Source organism: Triturus cristatus, chromosome 8 (assembly GCF_964204655.1).
Source record: "Triturus cristatus chromosome 8, aTriCri1.1, whole genome shotgun sequence".
NCBI classification, from domain to species: Eukaryota; Metazoa; Chordata; class Amphibia; order Caudata; family Salamandridae; genus Triturus; species Triturus cristatus.
Genome location: NC_140591.1, coordinates 393,582,757 through 393,603,437, shown reverse-complemented (window position 1 = coordinate 393,603,437; position 20,681 = coordinate 393,582,757). Strand labels below are relative to the sequence as shown.

General features: G+C 42.8%; 1 protein-coding gene across 1 annotated transcript in view; it reads right to left on the bottom strand.

The window, feature by feature from the left end:
• Window positions 1-20,681, bottom strand: part of FREM2 (FRAS1 related extracellular matrix 2) — a 583,269-nt gene that overhangs the window by 122,681 nt on the left and 439,907 nt on the right. Inside the window, exons 13-15 of the mRNA XM_085621760.1 lie at window positions 20,188-20,346; window positions 7,439-7,742; window positions 24-155 (exon numbers count right to left, since the gene is read on the bottom strand). Of these exons, the coding sequence (XP_085477886.1) occupies window positions 24-155; window positions 7,439-7,742; window positions 20,188-20,346 (595 nt within the window). The remainder of the gene's footprint in view (window positions 1-23; window positions 156-7,438; window positions 7,743-20,187; window positions 20,347-20,681) is intronic.

Here is a 20,681-nt window from a genome sequence, read left to right as displayed (position 1 = left end):
CCCTCTTGGAGATCTGGACTCACCATCAATGTGTGGTAGGGTGACGGTCAGCTTGATGAGGTTAGGGTAGTCGGCATCTTCTGGACCCGTGTAGCGCAACTTGGCGGAGAAGGGTTCAGCGCCCACAACACCTGGTACCCTGGGTTGGCAAAGACCTAATGCAAAAGAACAATAGCTCATCGTTAAGTTCTAGAAAAGAAATGTAGTATTTTAAAAACAATTCCGGTGATCCAAATTGGTGTGCTTTTGAAAAAAGTTATTACAAAAAGCAATTATTATCAAAAGCATAAGGTAACTTAAACTGATGTCTAATCAGGTTCATCATAAATCTTAAAGTTATAATGTAAAATGCATTAACCGTTTTGCCCAGGAATGTTCATTTGGACTTCAGTTCTCATTTTTATTTAGATTACTTGACAGTAGACTAGAAATGTGAATTTCAAGTACCTGAAGATAACAGAAACATTCACAAAAGTCAAGGATGTAATACTGGCTTTTCTATCATGTATACACTATCTCTGGCATGCATACACTTGATTCTGACGTTTCTCAACTCTTTGCTGATGTAGAAACACTTGGTCTGCGCCAAAAAATCAAGGGTCCAACTCATATAGCGGGAAATACGTTTGACTTACTTTTCACTAACTCAGAAACCCTGATCTGTCAACCCCCTCTTCCTCTGGTCTGGACTGGTCATTCTTTGGTCAATTTCCTCATTCCCAAGACTGAAGAGTCCAGAAAATCAACTATAGCAAATAAAAGGAGGTCTAGACAATGGCAGAGAGTCCCCCCTGACTCCTTTGATAAACAGTTTGTGTTCTCAACGACCACTATGGACTTGGGAGCCGACTCAGCGCTAGCGGAGTATCATGCAACCTTAAATACCACCTTTGATAGCATTACCCCTCTCAAACTTGGTGTACCACCATCCTACGCAAAGAGAAGGTTTTTGTAAAAAGCTAGAGAGACATTTGTGCGCAACCCATAATTCAACTGATAAACAGGCTTACAGATCTGCTCTCGCTAGTTATCCATCAACTATTAAAGTTGCCCAGAAAACATATATTACCAACCAAATTGACCAGTCTGACAACTCGTCGAAGGACCTATTCAAAACACTTAAGACTTTTATTAATCCTCGCACCTGCTCCCACGACATTAAGGTTTCGCGAGAATAATGTGTCTCTTGCAAATTCTTTCGAAGACAAAATCTGTACAGTATTTCGCAACTTGCCTGATCCTTCCAGTAAGACAAATGTGGAGCCAATCACCAACCCCACCTGTCCTCCCCCAAGAGAGCACACAGTTTGGTAGAGTTCATGGCTTTCTCGTCTGAGAGCATTCAGACGGTGTTGGAAATAGCCAAATCAGACTCCCCACTGAGGATCTGTCCTCCTAGGATTGCAGCACAACTTTCCAAACAGATTACTCCTACAATATGTTTCTTGTTTAACCTATCAGTTAACATGGGGGAAATCCACCTGGTATGGAAAGCTACTCAGATAATGCCCATTCAATAGAAGGCCAATATGGCACCCACCAACCTTACAAACTATCGTCCCATCTCTCTACTACCACTACTTGGCAATTTGTTGGAGGGATAAATAAACACACAAATCATAGAGTACCTCGAAGACAACAACATCCTGGCCCCATCTCTATTGGGGTTCAGGACACAGTACAGAGACAGCGCTAGTGGCGGTCACGGACTGCATAAGACTCTTTGGATTCTGACACTCCATCTATGCTAGTGCTGCTGGATTTACCCACAGCTTCGATAAGGTGTCCCACCCCAGGCTGCTCCAAAGGCTATCGAAGATTGGTATCCATGGTAAAGACCTGAAATGGCTCACCGATTTCTTAACTAATAGAACTCAAACCATCTCTCTGGACATCAATAGATCATGTACCATGTTAATTGACAAGGGAGTTCCACAGGGCTCATGTTTGAACCACATGCTGTTCAACACTTACGTAGTGCCCCTGGTTAAAGTTGTCAAATCATTTGGATTTGAGCTGCTGTCCTATGCAGGTGGTGCACAGTTAGTCATCTCCTTTGACAAAGCTCCGGCCAAAGTAAAAGAACAGTTCTTAACTGGGATGACTGCGATCGCTACCTGGATGAGCAATAACTGCCTTCAGTTGAAAGCAGAAAAAACTGAAATCATGCTGTTCAGGAAAGCCCAACAACTCTGGTCTTCGGACTGGTGGCCTTCAGAACTAGGTTCTGCCCCTATACCGAAACAGGTTGTGAAGAACTTGGGCATTCGTTTGAACCAAGCCTTGCCCATGAAAGAGCAGGTGCTTGCCACTACATGTGCCTGTTACCATATTATGCATCTGCTGAGGAAAGCTCTTACTTTCTTTCCGCTCTCAGCATGGAAGACCATGGTACAAGCACTTATAAAGAGCAGATTGGATTACGGCAACGTGTTACTTGCCTCTGCCAATGAGATGTTATTTGCCAAATTACAAGTTGTCCAGAATATGGCTGGCCGTCTCATGCCCAACCTCCCATCAGGCTTCGCTTCCCCACTATTACTAAGATTTTTACACTGGCTGCCTGTCAAGAAAATAACTATTTTTTAAATTTGTTGTCTTACCCACAAGGCATTCCAGGGGCAAAGGCCCTACCTACCTAATTTCAAAGGTAAATCTTTACAGTCCGGCTAAGCACCTTAGATCAGGTGACAAAGCTTTGCTCGCTGTCCTGCGTATCATAAAGTCCCAAACGGGAGGTCAGTCTTTTTCCTATTTAGCCCCTCTGGACTGGAGCACATTACCTTACCACATGCGCACATGCTCTGACCACCTGAAATTCAGGAAAATGCTCAAGACAGAATTGTTTTGATTGATGCTTCCTTTGCTTGCAATCTTTCTGTACTCCGAGATATCCCTCCCAGAGTGATTTGCATACTATAAAAGTTAAATTAACATAACAGAACATCCCTCTTTGCCATAAAATGATAGGTCACGTAGCAGCAGAATAATCATAATCTAACATATCTGGATGATACAAAGGTGGAGGTTTTAGACTGAGTGCCAGTAAAGTATTATGTTTCAGTACAATCAACTAAATATTCTGGGTTTTCCTGTTCAGTTTTAAAACCCATCCTGGGGGTTTACGTACGAGACGTCTTTTAGACCCATATATCGTAGGCATAGTGGTGTAATCTAATTATTTTTAATTGGCCATCCTAATTCTAGTGATATGATGTAATAGCAATTTCAGCACGTAAGAAAAATGTTCCCCCAATTGTAAGTTTGGGTTATCTTTAAGCCATTGAGGTGGAATTCCATATTTTATTTTTACCTTAGTTTCACTAAGTGGGTGAGATAAAATACTTAGTAACTAGAAAGTCAACTGACATTTTAAAATGTTCTACTCAGATCCATAATTCAAATCATAACTGGGGTGAATGCATGCAAAGGATTGAGACAAAAAGGTTCTAATACACACCCTTCTATTTCCTCACACGTGGAAGCTTTTCACATGCACAACTGCACATGGTGTCTAATTCTGGAGAGTGGAATGCCTTGTTGGAAAAATAATTTGTTTTCCTTTTTTTTCCCTACCACATGGAAATCATTTTTTCTGGCAAAGAAAGCCCTTCAGTTACAACACCACTGATTTTGGGAGTGTTACCTTCCGTTTCCAATGCTGGAAAATACAGCACTCATGCCTTGACAGAGTACATTTCTCGCTATTTCTATGGGAAAATTGAGTTGCAGAGATGTTTTGAAATATTCTCAATTGTATACATTTCTGGGTGTTAAGACACTCATAGGGCTCTGTAAGGACCACTCTCCACCACTTTTCATAGTTACTCACAAACCCACTTATGAATAAGAGACTTATTTTCACACTCATGCACTATATGGCGGATAAAAGAATGCTATTGTTACTTAGAAAATCAATGTATACCAGGTGGTACAGTCACTAAACAGGGAAGGAGCAATTACAAATGTCCGACATCCCTAGACTAAGATCAAAATTATTATTTTATGCAATTCTTCTCCATAGGACAATCCAAAACCGAAGGGGTAGCAATTTTGTTCAGAGATGGGTCTTGTTTCATGTTGGAGTCCACCCATAAAGACAAGGAAGAGCGAACAGTGGGAAGTTGTGGTTATTTCTATAATAAAGTTGGCAAGATCCTCTGGTCTATGGCCACAATGCCAATAAAGACACATTCTATGTTGACTTCTTTTGCATGGTCAGAGGTTTAGCAAAGGGTGAGGCAATTATAAGTGTCAATTTCAAGGTGGCTCTAGATCTGTTCCTTGACAGGTTTTCGATGACATGGCTATTTCACAGTCGTTATGGACTGGAATAGACAATCTTAATCTTATAGAGGTGTGGTGGCTACACACCCGGGTGAAAGAGACTATACATTTTACTCAAATGCTCATAGATCCCAATTCATGGATCTGTAATTTCCTGAGCCTACTGTACTTTGGGCTCAGATAGATGGTGGATACAGGCAGGATTACATCACAACATGGCACAGCTGCAACTAAGATTAACCAGGCAATGGACTGTGGAAAATGAATTAAATTTTGCTCCTTGACCTCCTTCTTTAAAAACAAAAAAAAATCTTTTTATTAACTTTATTGGCATTTATGAAGACCTCCTTTTTAATAGTAATAAACACAAGACCTTTGAGAGCTATATAGCTGAAAAAATAACAGAAGGGATGCCTTGGGCTACAATCTGGGACACAGCTGAGGGAGCCTTGAGTGGGGAGCATATTGTCCATATGACTAACTTCATGAAATTGGAGAAACACATAAAGACAGAACTAAAGACAGAGATATCCAAATTGGACTTGAAACATAAAAACATTTGTTCTAGAAGGGTGTATAGGCATGTAGATAAGGCAAGGGGTGGCATTGAGGCTTTCCTTCCTAATGAAGCAGCCCGAAAGCTACTAAATACTGAACAAAATATTATGAAAAAGGGGAGGAAGCAGATTATTGGCCAATACAATCAAAATGGACAGAGGCCATAATTATATGCGAACCATAAGAGAGGTTAATGGGTAAAAACATACCTCTGATAAGGCAGTGCTGCATGCCTTGAATCAATACTATTCTAATCTCTATTGCAAACAAACCTTGTGATTCATCTCTCTAAAAACCATACCAAGAGGCTTTATCTTCCAGAAATTCTGTCGGATCTTTAAGAAGGGCTTGAAGACCCTAATAATAAAGACGAGGTTTGAGAAGCTATAAAGAACCTTATGAACAGTAAGGCTCTGGAAACAGATAGTTTATTGCCTTCCTACTACGAGGCATTCTGTGACATCTCAGGCCCACAACTGCCAAAGGTCTTTAACTCATTCTTGGTAACACTCAGTATAAAGGAATGCACACTGACTCTGATCCCATCGACAGGGCAAGATCCCCATCTGTATAGCTCCGACTGATAGCTTTATTAATTTGCAATGTCAAGATTTTCACCAAGATCCACATGAACAAGCTTGGAGGTTTATGGTACTGCCCTAAAAAAGCAGGAATCATTAAAAGAGGCAAACAGGGGGCAACAATAGATTACCTTGCAATGACGCTCAACTGCTCTTTTTCTCACATGATGCAGGAAAGGCGTTTGACACAGTAATTTGGGAATTCACTTTTACTGTTCTAGAGAAATTGGCTTGGGAGTAAGAATGACCTGTCTCATACAGGCCAATTTCAAAAGCCCCTTAACTAAGATAAAAGTCAGATCACAAAGGGCAGAGCCAATAATCCTATCCAGGGGAATGAGACAGGGTTGCCATGTGTCCTCTTTAGTTTTTGTCTTATCTAAGGAAGCCCTTTAGGTAAAATTCACCCAGGTATCAAGGCTCTGAACATGTGACCTGGCTACATAAAAAATGCCCCTATTCATGGATGATAGTTTGTGTTTTTGACAGATACAATATCATTGGTTCTGACTCTAGTAGCGAAATTCCAGAAATTCATTGAGGTATATGGATTTATATTTAGCCACCAAAAGTCCAGTGGAATGCGAGTAGCCATCGAGAAAGAAAACAGCCAAGAGATATTGCAACAACATGGGTTTGAGTAGTCTCAATCAGGCATAGAGTATTTAGGACTGGTTCTCTACGTTGAGTGTTTCCAAGACAAAGTATAACAACATACCATCATTGTTGGATACCCTGTTCCAAGGCCTCCATAAATGAGGAGAAATAGAGAGCTTGCCGGAAGTCAGGGTTAATTACATCAAGAAGAATTTTATGCTTACATTGCTTCATGTGGCTTCAGTTCTCCCTCTCAAATTCCTAACCCCAATATTAAAGAAACTTTGGCCTTTTATATGGAGTACCGAAACCTAAGAGTGGCTAGATCAATCACCTTTCAGTCTTCTCATGAGAGACATTTAGATGTCCCTGAATTCAGCAGATATATTTTATTCACAAAATTGGCTCCAGCCAGGTCTTGGGTAAGGCCAGCCTGATTCAGGCCCTGGTGAAAACTGGAGCAAGAACTGTGTAAGGCACACCTGCTTGACCCCCTATGAATGCATTCCTAAAATACATAAACTGGGAGCTCCTATAACAGTCCACTCAGATCACTATACACCACTGGAATAAAGCAGTGAGGACTAGCCAAGTTATCAGCTTCCTATCCCCTCTAATACCGATAGTAAACAATGCAGACTTCCCCCATCTGATCAAAAATTCCAGTTAGGCCTGAGAGACATGTACAAACTAACACAAATATTTCACTGGGCTAGCCAAGACACTGAACAACACTTGGCAAACAGAGACACAGCACTTATAGAAGATTTATTTAATGAAGGTTCCACATTGAAAACTGTATTCCAATTGTACCGTCGTGAGAGCTAGATCAACCTAAAGCAAAAAGTTCTTGGATCCTTATCTTGGTGTGGGCAACTGTCTATCTGTACAAAGTTTACAGGCAATGTGTACAAGCTGATATTAAGTTGGTGCCTGGCACTGGAGCATTACATTTTTCAACTATCATCAATTTAACTGCCAGGAATAAGTGGCATCTAGTTTATTAGTTGGGGAGGACCATGTGTACAAACCTTATTTGTCCACATTCCTCAGTAGAACAATGACCAGCTCGGGGGTAAATGTATGCCAGTGATATCATTAATCAGGGGCATTACCTCTTTCCAGAAGCCTCTAATGTACTCACATGTCCACAACATATAGAGGTAAGAGCCATTCCTACAACATCCCCTGTGTGTTGGACATCAGTACCAGCAAACATTTCTTTCAACCAAGCTGAAATGCAAGTGTGCTGTTTCTTGTGTGCCGTCACCTTCTATTACTATTCATGTACTGATGATGCCTAATTTCAACACTAATTTTAACAAACATTATAGCACCACAGGCACCACAACTGCCTTCATTTTCTTGTTTCAAGAAAAATAATTAATAGTAAACATATAAAAAAGGACATTTACCTTGTTCAGTGCTCACAATTACGATGGGGCTCATCAACTCCAGGCCTTGATTTCCATTGGAATTCACAGCCCGTGCTGCACACTGCACTCGAGAGCCAGCGTGGAAGTAGATGGAATCCAGCGTGATCATCTTGGAAGACGTGAAGAATGTGTTGAAGTCCACCTCTCTCATGGGAGTGGTCACCCCATCAGGGCCTGTGGGAGCACTGACCAGCCAGCGATATCTTGTAAGTGTATCATTAATATTTTCACTAGCACATATGGAGCCAGTCTTGTCATAATCCAGATATTTTGGGTTGCAAGCCTGCAGAAAATTATCCATCAATATATTAGAACACTTTAAGCATATGTGATGTGCTACAAAATGGACACTGAAAAGCAAATAAGAGAACACCAATGACTTTATTTCTTAGGCATAATTTAAAGGAATAAGTGGTCACAAAATGTAACATTTCATTGCTTGTATTTTTTACAAGGTCTTTCTTCTGCAATAAAAGATGTGGTACTCAACCACTCACAAATCAACTAATTTACACTGGTTTGGATACAAGGTCTGTATGCTCAGTCTATCACACCCTCTGCTTTTTTATACAGAAAAATCTCTTCTGCATATTTAGTGATGCAGTCTAAGATTGGTGCTTTCATGGAAGATGTTCAATAGTAATAGGAAATAGTACCTTAAATTTTATGATGTTTGTTAGACCTGGCACCTTGGCGTGAGTCTCCCTTCCACTTTTTGTCGCTGTGCCTCATGTGTTTTGCTGGTGTTAGCTGCTCAGGGCACTGTGCCACTGCCAACCAGTGCCAGAGTGCAAGTGCTCCCTATTTAAAATGTATATGTTGGTTGGATTCCATGATTGGCTTATTTTGTTTACTGTCAGACCCCAGTAAAGTGCACCAGGAGTGCCCAGGGCTTGTAAATACAAATGCTGCTGGTGGGCTTGCAGCACTGGTTGTGCCACCCACAGAAGCAGCCTAGTAAAATGTGTCTAAGGTCTGCCATTGCAGAACCTGCGTGCAGTCTGGTACTGTCATGCTGACTGGGCAAGTGCACCCACTTCCCAGTCCCTAAAACCTTCCCTTAACTTCATATTAGTCACCCCTATGGCAGGCCCAAGGGCAGGGTGCATTGTAAGCATAAGGTAGGACAAGCCCTGATGGGTGTGGCATGTCCTAATAGTGAATTTCAGCCATTTTCGTTTTTTACTATTGCAAGGCTACCTGTTCCCATAAGCCAGAATGGGCTGTCAGAATTGTTACATCCTATGATCCTAACAGACCCAGAGAATATGGTAGAAATTCGAGTTTAGTATGCCTGAACTCCGAATATAAAATACATCTTTTAGTAAAGTTTATTTTAATATTCTGTGTTTGCAAATACCACTTTTAGAAAGTTGGTATTTGCTTGCCTAACCATTTCAGCCCACCTCTGCTATTATGTGTAATTGCCTGTCTGGTTTGTGTGAGTGACAGGGCTGGGGAAACCCAGAGGGGCAGGGCTAGGTAGCCTGGTGGTGAATAGAGAGATTGAAATCCAGATGTGTGGGAGGAGTGCAACTGGACTCTGAATAGGGCTGTGCTCTGCCACCACAATGCTGGCTCCACCCCCTGTGGAGCGGCTGATGTCTCTGCCCTGCACCCTGAATAGAAAGTCAGAGTCATGTCAACAAAGTGCTCAGGAACTGGTTTGGACTGGACAAAGGCCCCTCTGCCCCAGAGGAACAAAGGAATTAGGGGTATAAGTATTGGGACCCTGCTCCCAAGAAATTAGATCCTGCTTGACAAGAAGAACCTCTGCCTGAGGAGAAGGAACTGTGAAAGCTGTAAGGAGGAGTACTGTCACTGACCTGGGGGATTGGCAAGCAGTGGTTGCCTTGCTGCTGAAGGAGAGGAGAAAGACTACAAAGACTTTATTTCAACTTGTGCTTAAAAAGATCTCCCAGAGTTCTTTGGAAGTGCCTGCTACTGTTGTTGGGCCTTCTGAGGGACTGCGTGTCGCAAGACGATGGAAGCGCGACTCAAGGAGGAGAAGCGTGCTGTCGTCGGAGCTGCTGTCGTTGCATCTCGTATAGTGTGTCGCTGCTGCAGCATCGCATCGAGCGGAAGCGTCTCGCATCATCCAAGAAGTGTCTCGCAACGCCGAAGAAGCGTGTCGCCATCGCAGCCATCGTAGCTGACACATCGCACCGCATCAAGAGAAGAGTCTCGCATCGAGGAAGAAGCGTGTCGCCATCGTAGCTGTCGCATTGCACCTCATTAAGAAAAGCGCCTCGCATCCACGGAGAAGCGTACCACCATCAGAGCTGCTGTCGTCGCATCGCGTAAAGGGGTGTCGCCGCTGCAACATCGCATCGAGCGGAAGCGTCTCGCAAATGTCGGAGAAGAGTGCCGCTGCCAAGGCCGCTGTTGTCGCATCGCGTAAAGGGTGTCGCCGCTGCAGCTGGCGCATCGAGTCGAGTCTTCTCGCAACATCGGAGAAGCGTGCGGCATCTGGAAGATCTTCACGTCTTTATTTCTTTGCACCAAAAACTTCATCGCATCAACAACGTTGCAACACTTTCATTGCCCTGCGTGTCGCATCTAAAAGGTACATTGACTTAAAGTGTCGCATTTAAGAACTTAAAAGAACTAAGCAAAATTCTACCATCTAGAAGTAACAGTATTGTGTATTTTTGTCGTTTAATGGTCTTGTGGTAACTCTATATAAAGAATCCTTATTTTTAATATAAAAACCTGTGTGGTGTCCATTTGTAGTGTTGTCACTGGGTTACTGTATGTGTTCACAAATGCTTAACCTATAACGCTCTGCGATAAGCCTTGTCTGCTCGCGCCAAGCTACCTAGAGGGTGAGCAGGGGTTATTTTAGGAGTGTACCCCCTTATCCTGACTAGAGGAAAGGTTCCCTGCTTGTCACAAGTACCTACCTGTGCCAACCAGAGAACCCGGATTCTAACAATGTTTTTAATATGTGTATCTTTTATGACCTGGCTTCGGAAGGATGAATAAAGAAAGAATTGAATTGAATTGTCCCTGAAATCAAACTAAAAGTGACAGCTGTCCCACCCCCAAAATGATGTCACTTCCGTGGCTGGCACTACAGGCCCCTGGGTGCCTCCTCCAGATGTGAAGTCACATCCGAGTCACATGACTGTGTTCATGAGACCTGTGGGGTGGTCACGTGGGGTGTGACATCACCTTAGTCACGTGACCAATTGGGTGGTCACGTGGGGTGCGATATCCTCTTCATCACATGACCAGTGGGGTGGTCACGTGACTAAGGTGATATCACACCTCACGTGACCTGTGTGGTGGTCGCGTGGGGTGTGACAATACCATAGTCAGGCTGCCCGGTCACGTGGCCCCAAGAGGTTGTAGCAACCGCATGCTGAAATGCAACCCTTACAATATACAACGCCATAGGAGTGCATCCTATGTGGTTTTATATCAGACCTATATGAGCAAGTGTGGCATAATGTTGATGTATGCCCCTGTAGACAGAAAATCCCACCTTGAGGCCTATGGCAACATACTGTCCTACAACACTATTAGGGTCGTGACATGGTACACCTCAGAGGTCTTCATTACAATCCTCCTGAGCAGGGGGTGCAACAAGCTGTCCATGTTCTGCTTGCAGGACACCCTGCTATTATGCAAGGTTTTGGTAGGTGAGATTTGTTTTCAGATGGGAACAAACTGTGCCTGATACTTGTGACATAAATGCAAACTTGGTTGCTTCAGCTTGTGTGGTGTTGAGATACAGAGAGAGCGAGGGAGAGACAGTGAGCGAGAGAGAAAGAGAGATAGAGAGGCATAGAGAAAGACAGAGAGAGAGAGAGAGAGACAAAGGCAGAGGGAGAGAGAAAGTGAGGCAGTGAGAAAGAGAGAGACAGAGGCCTATGGAGAGGGAAAGAAAAAGAGAGAAAGAGAAAGAGATAGAGGGAGAGAGAAAGAGCGGGGGAGGGAGAGAGAGAGAGAGGCAGAGTGAGAGAAAAAGAGGGAACGAGAATAAGAAAGAGAGAGAAGCAGAAAGGAAAAGGGCGAGAGATATAGAGGGAGAGAGAAAGTGAGAGAGAGAGACAGAAAGAAACTGAGTAAAGCTATAGTCACGATCTGCAAAGACAAGCCGGAGGCTCAGAACTCAGGTCTCCTCCCGTCTTTCCCAAAACCCACAGGGCCTCGTTATGTATGCAGCAAGTTTCAGTGTATTGGAATCCCCTACTGTTAAAAAACACAAGCATAAATTAGGAGTTAGGGTCCCACGGTTCTTTTGTTGAAAAAAGAGTTCATAATTAAGACCTTGTAGTATGTAACACCACCCTGGGAGATCCCTGTCTATCCTGTTTGCAGCTGGAAAACACACATTTTTGGAGACAACTGACCCGTGGATTCTCCTGACATGGCTGAGTTTGGCCCCGGCTATCACAGCTACGCAGACCATGAAGGGCCTCAAGACGCAGACACCCAATGACCAGGGCACAAGTCCTATAAAAAGAACTGGGGAGACTGACCAAGTAAGAGAATATGCAAATGACCTCATGACGTCACAACGTAGCACTATGAAAGAAATAAAATGGTGCTACTTAAATTGTTTGTGCAAATACTGGGGCAGACTAACCCATCTGACAGTCTTACAGGGTCTGCATTTATATACAGGGACAGAACAAAGGCAAAAGCCTGCCTCTCTTAAGTACCTGTGAAGAGAAGGCAAGCTGTGTGCCTTTGTTTCCCTCTGTGGCATTTACATTTAAAAGTAAGGTTCCAGGAGACCCCCAGTCAGCATATACAAACAAAAGGAGGACGGATGGCTCCTTAACTTTGGCCCAGCGGGAGGTGAAAAAAGGCTCCCTCGCTTCCCGCACCTTGCTGCTGGGAATGGAAAGCAGGTAACAAGCAGGTGCTGCTGAACTTGTCCCGGTGTCTGAAAATTACACCGGGACAAGTTCAGCATATTTCTGTGGGGCCCAACTTCTTGGCAGGGGGGGGACGGTGTCCACCCTGTGAAAAGAGTGGGGGGACGCCGTGTACCTGCGTGTACACCCGACTCGAGCCCTGTCAATAACCTTTTCTGGACTTATAAAACTTTTATATATTATAGCTTTATGACATCTTCAAATGTCATCTGTATTGACCTGATAAGTTTGTTTGTAAGCAGAACAAGCTTGTTTGAAAAGCTACTATACCCTTGAACTAACCGGTTAAGTTGAAGGTCTCTGTTTGTTATATTCACAAATGTTAAAAAATGTGTATTTGTTTTACATTTGTATGTGACTGAAAGCAAAAAGTAAAAAAATTATCGGCTGAACATAAAAAATTGTAGAATACACAGCTTTTTTTTAATGGGAGTTTACTGTATTTATAGCAATGAGCTGGGTATCGTGGAGCAGCAGTAAATTTATTCTAAGCATGGACGTTGTTTATTTAAATTGATTCTAGGGCCTTTGGCCACGCGGGCTCAGAATGATCGGCTGTGACTGTTGTCTGACTATTTACATGTAACAGGGCCTTCTGTTCGAAGATTAGCTTGTTGCTACAAGTGTCAGTGCGCTTTAAACATGGTTTAAAGGCCAGGGATTCTGTACACTATACAATGTGCAAATGGTGGTGAAAAAAAGTCCCTAGAATGCTGTTTTTGCGTGCTGTAAATTTCAAGTGTAATACAATGCTTATCACTTTGAAATGCTGGTTTCAAAACAATGGCTCTGCAGTCCTCCACTTTCAAACAATAGGTCCTTACAGATATAGAGAATGAGGCAAAAAGCTTGGTTAGTAGGATTAGCACACATGGTGAGGCGTAAGGATGCTTCTTAAGTGAGGGGAGAACGCAGTCTGACGGGAGCAGAGTTCTATTATGTCAGAGGCTGATGAGGCCTGTTATGTTTACTAGTGCAATATGCTGTTGAATCCTGACATTGTTTTGTATGCTGAATTGTTAAACATACATGGCAAACTGAATATGTTGTTAAATCCTGAAATTGTTTTCTATGGTGTGAGGTTAACCCCTTCCCCGCTCATGACGGAACCGCTCCGTCATGAGCCACGGTTGCCGTGTGCTCATGACGGAGCGGTTCCGTCATGCCACGACGATTGGCGGCCGCTCCGCCCACGCGGCGCTGTTTCCCCACCTGTGCGGGGGGACAACGCAACTGGGCGGAGTCATGACGGAAACGTTCCGTCATGAGCACAGCTCAACCGTGGCTCATGACGGAGCGGCTCCGTCATGAGCACAGCGCCACCGCGCTGCCCCCCCGCACCCCCCAGCGCTACGGCGGAATTCCCACCGCATCGAAGGGGTTAAAGAAGGCAAATTGGATATTTTGTGCAACACTGATATTGTTTTGTGTGCTGTGAAGGGGTTGGGGGACTGAGGATTCTAGGAGGTCTAACCAGGCAGGGGCCCGGAGCTTGAACTTACAGTTCTAGATTCAAATTCAAGCAGGGCCTAGCAAACCTTCATCCTTTCAAGCACTATAACATTAAGCTTCTGATGTGTTGCTTTTTTATAAAGGTGTTTACGAAAACAATGTCGCACTGCACGTGTATTATTATGTATGAATGTATTATAAGTGTGATAAAATGCTTTGTTGATGTGAATGTCTCAAAGAATTAACAAAGAATAGTACCAAAGCACAAAAAAGAAGTTTGTATAGTTAAGATAAATCAGAATAGGTAACCTGAAGTGAAAATACTTGGAAAGGAAAGGAAAGTAAAAAGACAGAAAGGAAAGTAAAAAGACAGAAGCAGTCGACACGTGTTTCATCCGTTGGACTTTTCAAGGCTAAATAACTTGTTAAAACTCATGAAGAGCAGTCTTGGGAGCATAGTCTGTATTACATGAAGCTGTACCCACTAGGGCACCCATGCATCATATATAAGGACTTTAAAGACATCAACCAGTACTTTGGGATGATTAAATGCCAAGTCTATCCTCCCAGGCGTCTTTATTTCCCTATTCTGCTGCACACAGTCGAAGGTAAGAGGTATAAATAGACTAGCGTGTGCAAACACTTTGATGAAGAAAGGCCCATAACGGATACCTGGTGTAGCATTGAGGTTCAAGCTGCCCTGGAGAAATGCTACAGACTTGGAACAATGCATGAAATATGGCACTTTGAACAGACTACAACCAAGCTCTTTTCAGAGAATATTAGTGTATTTCTCAGTGATAAGCAAGAAGCATCTGGCTTTCCAGACTGGTGTATTAATGGGGCCACAAAGCAAAAATATATCAACGATTACTATTCTCACAAGGGTATACAGTTAAGACCAGAACTCGTTAAAGTCAATACCACCAAGCGGCAGTTAGCTAAACTTTGACTCAATTCTCTATGGGGAAAATTCGCCCAATGGACAAACTCGCCAAACACTACGATCATCACAGATCCTCATGAACTGTATAAATATCTTTGTGACTCGTATTATGAGGTGCCCAGTTGCGAGTCTATTGACGAAGACACTGAGGGGCAGATTTACATGCCCCTTGGGCCTCTTTTACGCCACCGTTGCGTCACTTTTGTGACGCAGCGGCTGTGCAAAGCCAGCGCCATGGTGCGGGGTACTTACAACGTGACGCATCTGGGAGATGCATCACGTTGTAAAGCCCTGCGCCACATGTAGGCGTTCCGGAGCAGGGGGGGGCCGTTCCAGCGCAGGAACGCCTCCTAAAAGTGGCTGAGTGAAATCTACAAGATTTCACTCAGCCACTTTTAAGGCCATGCTGCGTCAAAACCCTGCGCCTGCTTGAAGCAGGCGTAAGGATTGACGCAGCATTTTAAAGGTAGGGCACCCCCGAGCCTTGCTGGAGCTGCGTCTGCTACGTTACTGCTATTGGCGCTGTTCTGATGGTTCTGTGGTAGCTGGCATTATAAACATCTATAAAAGTCTGGAATATGTCCACATGTGTATTAAGCTGTGAAATATTTCCACATCTTAGATTTTAAAATTCTGTTAAAACGTTCTATCACCGTTGCTATGACCTCTGTGTGCATTATAAAATGATGAATCAAGTGTTTTTTTAATAAGTTCTGAAACGGTTTGTTTAAAAATTCTTTCCCCGCATCTGTCTGCAATTTTTGGAGGCGTTCACCTTTGCTGAATATGGCTTAAAAGGCCGATGTGAAGCTAGTTCCCGTCTTTTCGGGTTGCTCTTCTGCAAAGGCGTACTTGGACAATACATCTATGACTGTTGATACTTAATGCGCTCCGTTATTGTGTCTGGATAGAACTTGAAGACTGATGATGTCTGCCTGTCACTGATAATCTATTTATGAATTAACGATGGTCGGCCTCCTCTTGACACTCTTCCTAGTGGGCTTATGGATTCCCCAGACAGAAACTCCTTCACCAGCTCTCTATTTACCAACTTTTTTTGAACTCGTGCCCTTCTAAACAAAGGTTCTGCACTTACAAAATTTCCGACCCCGCTTTTATCCTAATAAATTTTCCTTAACACATCATAAGCCATGTTATCAGCCCCTGTAGCCTGTGAAATGAAAGTCACTCATTTTGCGACAGGTCATTTTGTTAAAAAATGAGGAACGTGCTGAGCACCAATCAACATGCATAATTTATAGCATATTAATACAAGTATTGAGGCTGTTGTTGTAGAGAATGAGTTTATTCACTATATATATATATATATTCAATATATATATATATATATATATATATATATATATATATGGAGAAACATCGCAGAGTCACAAAGTCAACTGCTCTAAATTAGACTTCTCTGTCGCCCCTCCTATAACTTTGTACACATACAATGCTAGCAGTATTCAAAAGATAATTCAATTACTCGTCATACAGTACACAGCCTTTTTTATTACAGAAATAATCTTTGGTCAGAAAATCAATGGCCCTTTGCAAGCTGACCTTCTGCGGTAGTATTAAACCCTTCATATGGTACTTGCACACGTTCCAATATTCATACACCACAGGTAACCACGCTTTGACACACATAGGAATATCACATTTCGGTGCCTCTGATGGAATACAGACCTTCAAACAGCACAGAACTGCTGGATGCATTTTAGCTATTCTTTCTTTAAGCAACACGCATATCAATTCTGCAATGCTTATTTATCCAGGCCTTATACAAGAGTCAGCCTGTGGATGGTCATTCTGTAATTTGTCCTAGAAGTAAGTATTGCGTTAAGTAACACAATAATGCCCCGATAGTGAGGTATCAAACATTTTAAAACAGCTTTCGCAGGACTAAGATCCCCTTTGCTGCAGATTTTTAAAATATACATCACACACATGTTTTTCTACAGCTCCTTCAACCATTCTTCTGACAAATGACAGGCGCTGCCCTTGCATGTGTTCAAGTTTTGTGCCCAGCTCGCAAGAGCACTGGATCTCTCTCAATGCACTCAGCACAACCCTGATCATACCAGGAAGGACACTTTTTTCACCTGTAAAAATTATACAGCAGCTTTAGCAGATTATATACTTTGTGGGGCATACCAAAAAACATATATATCCTGATTAGTTCCTGACGTGTACAAAGCGTGTAGACCCTCCTGCTGAGGGTTATTGATTTTATGTGCGTGACAGAGAGTATAAAAGTCACGTTTGAGACAGGCATTCGCAACACCAGGCTGCAAAACCTCCAACAAGCCATATATCCTCAAAGGGTAGGGCCAGGGCTTCCTTTTAAAAATCAGCAAAATTATGGATACAGGCACATTTATTATGCGGTTCTCTGTTTTGACTTGTGGAACTTTCGGTCTGTTTTGTACAGCATAAGCAATTCAAATTAATGGCATTAACCCTCAACCTCTGTTCTTTTTGATAATACTTTCTGTAGTTCAAAAAAGAAAGACAATCTATTAGTTAAAATTCAGTATGTATGCTCATACAGTTAAAAGACTCAAAATAACATCTTTAACTCACTTCTGAGCACGCTGCCTGTTCAAAAACACCCCCGAGTTATTCCGATCCATCGACTCATAAACCAGCTTGCCCCCTGCTCTCGCACGATTACAACTTCAGAAGACGACCGGGCCAGAGAGACCATATATTCATACACAGGCGAATTAAGAGCTGATATAGTTCCTTCTGCTTCATAAATTTCTTCAAGCTGATGCCTAGTTCCTGGAGGCCAGGCTGCTGTTGGATCCCTTTACAGGGGATTTCAGCTGCGGCAACTTGTTAAACCTACGATCTGCATACTGCCAGCACAACCCCTCGAAAAACCTGTGGCATCGTGACCGGTGTCTTTAAAACCGCTCTGTGGCAAAGCTTGGGCCACAGGCGTAGGTGTCATGCTGCTGTAATATTTATGGATGGTGTTCACGTAATTTGTATTGAGCGTCTTTCTGGCGATGTAGTTGTACCTCTTCATAATGGTGACTGGGTCTCTTTCCAGGAGGAGAGAAGGGGCCTGGCCTCTTCTGCGCAGGGAGCTCCTTATATGTATTCCCCACAGCAAAACGGGACGTACTCCTCTACATCACATCCTAGCCACATGGTCTTCAGGGGGTCAGGGGTCGTGACAAGCCCGGGCATGTTGCGGCCCTCCTGAGCAGGGGTGCAACAAGCCCGGGCATGTTTAGGCACCAAAAGGGGAGGCGCATGCGTCTACATCACATCCTAGTCACATGGTTTTCATGGGTTCGTAGTCGTAGGTGACATCACAATCAAGGTCATGTGCCCTTCTGGGTCAGGGTTTACTTGTGACATCCCACGTGACAACATTGCAGGTCACATGACTAAGGTGATGTCACAATCCATGTGATCACACCACAGGTCACATGCCTAAAGGGGATGTCACAGCCCAAGGGACCACCCCACAGGTCATGTGACTAAGGTGATGTGACACCCCACGTGACCAGCCCACATGTCACATATCCCACACAGTCATGTGACCCAGATGTGATGTCACATCTGGGGACGGACCCCAGAAGTCCTGGCCACAAAAGTGACATCACTTCTGGGGCGGGACAACTGCCACTTTTAGTTTGATGGAAGGTATCAATTCCTCCTACTTTCAATAAAGTACTTAATACAAAATAATGCATAATATTGGTTTATATACAAATGCATCCTGTGATACACACACAATATGGCCAGGAAACGCTTAAAGAGAGTTCAGGAGAATACTCAGGTCAGCAGAAAGAGATGACAAATGACCTGTATGGTGAGGCATACAGCACAGAACAAGAAAATGTGGAGAGCCAGACCTGGGCAGGGTTGGAGAAGATGGCAGAAGGGTCGATAGAGGCCTGTGCTGAGAAGTAAGGACTGTGATTACAATAGGTGTCAAAGAACCAATCAGAGGCTCTACTACGTAAACATGATAGGGTGGTTACTTCCAGCTAAATGTAGCCAGCGGGAAATCATCACTGCCTTGTAACTTGACTTGCTGCATTATAGGGATCCTGCTTCGCTCACTTCACCCACCATTTCCTCCCTTTAGGACTCTGTTGATTATTTTAGTTACTGAGAACTACTTGGCTTTATCATCCTACCATTCCAGATTCTCTCTTCTGTACTCCTGAGCCTCAAGATAATCTCCTAGTACTTTCCCGATTCTGCCTTCTACCAATTACCTGAGGCATTTGACTTTTCATTGTTTGATGTAAACATTTGTGAATGCTATCCGTACAACATATTTTATTTTAGCTTATCTCTTGAAAGATCACACAGCCATACTGTGACTCATACCACAGACTATACATTAATGACTGTACTCAATCATGAATCCAGTAGACAAGGTGCAGAAGTAGTGTTTTGTCATCTCTATGTTTGGCGTTGAGAATCATAATTGAGAAAGGAATGCTCGTACAGTATGTGACACAATACGCTATTAGAAGGAGGTGGAGAGGGATTTGCAGTAACAAGACCACGTCCGTACTTGGTTTCAATAGGTTATATAAGAACACCGTTTTTACACATCCTGCTGGGACGAAGTACGGACAAGATCTTTTTCATTTGTGACTCTGGACTACACTGCATACCTTTTCACATTACAAACTGCCTTCACTTTGACTGGTAAAATAAAGTTCTTCAGCCTTGAAAAAGTTGCTTGGCGAAACACATGTTGTTTGTGTACCTTTTTTAAGAAATCTTTCCATTGCACAAATACCTTTCTCAATGTTTTGCCGGCTGTGCATCTTCTGTAAGAAGTCTTCAATCTGTACAAATACCTCATTATTGCATTGCCAAATATGACTTGCATAGCTTTTAACAGCATACGGCTGCAACACCACAATATTGGTCCTGTTCATTTACTTCTTCGGGTGCCATCACAGTTGGATTTTCCGCTTCCCATTGTAAGATTTTTTGCAATGTCTTGTTCATATTGAGACTGGAATCAGATACCAAAAACTCAAATCCAGTGTGAATGGTCAATCAACTTTTACGGTGTGCTCTGGACCATCTTGATGTTACATTGGGTGAGGTGTCTGACCACTCTCTGTTGAGTATCCCTTGGGTAGTAAGGGTGTGGTCCAATGTAGCACCCATTTTTGTAAATTTTTACATTGCTGAATAGTGTGCTTTGTGAGTACTGCCATTCTACTAATCGGATGTGTGGTTAGTGCAATCCACTGCTCCCACCCGTAAAACTGAGTCTTTTCGAATTTCATTGATACAATAGATGTGAAACAAGGACACAAGCTCTGATCTAGAGTACATTTAAAAACATAGTTTTCTTGTACTATTTTTTTTAAACAAATCAGGAATACTGGAAACTAAAAATAGATAGATTTTTGAGTTTATATTGTACATAAAATTCCTATACTCACTGTGATACAAGCAACTGGATAACCGGCAACAGGCCCTGGGTTGTCTTTTAGTTTGGATGTATCATCATATATCAAGAGGGAGGCCACTTGTGGGACTGAAGGGAAGGTGACATCTGCCATGCTGTTCATCTCCTCTATGTACACAATGGCTTTGCTCATCTGAACGGCAGATAAAGAAAAGTCACATTATAACAGAATAAAATCCTAGACTTTAATAAATTAAACGTTTACAGTGAAAAAACAGTGTGAATGCATTTTAATGATAAAACAAACAAACACTAGGAAAGTCAATAGGTCTCTTTTTCTAAAAAGCATTTCCTAGGGCATTATATCTGACTTGTAACTCAAAATACAACCCAGCTCTTTCAGCTTTGGCAATGCTTTCTCAGAGTGCATGAACATCCCCACTAATTAACATTTTCATACTGTGCATCTACCAAAAACACAATATTAGTACTGAATAAAAACACAAAATACGGCATTTGCATAACCTA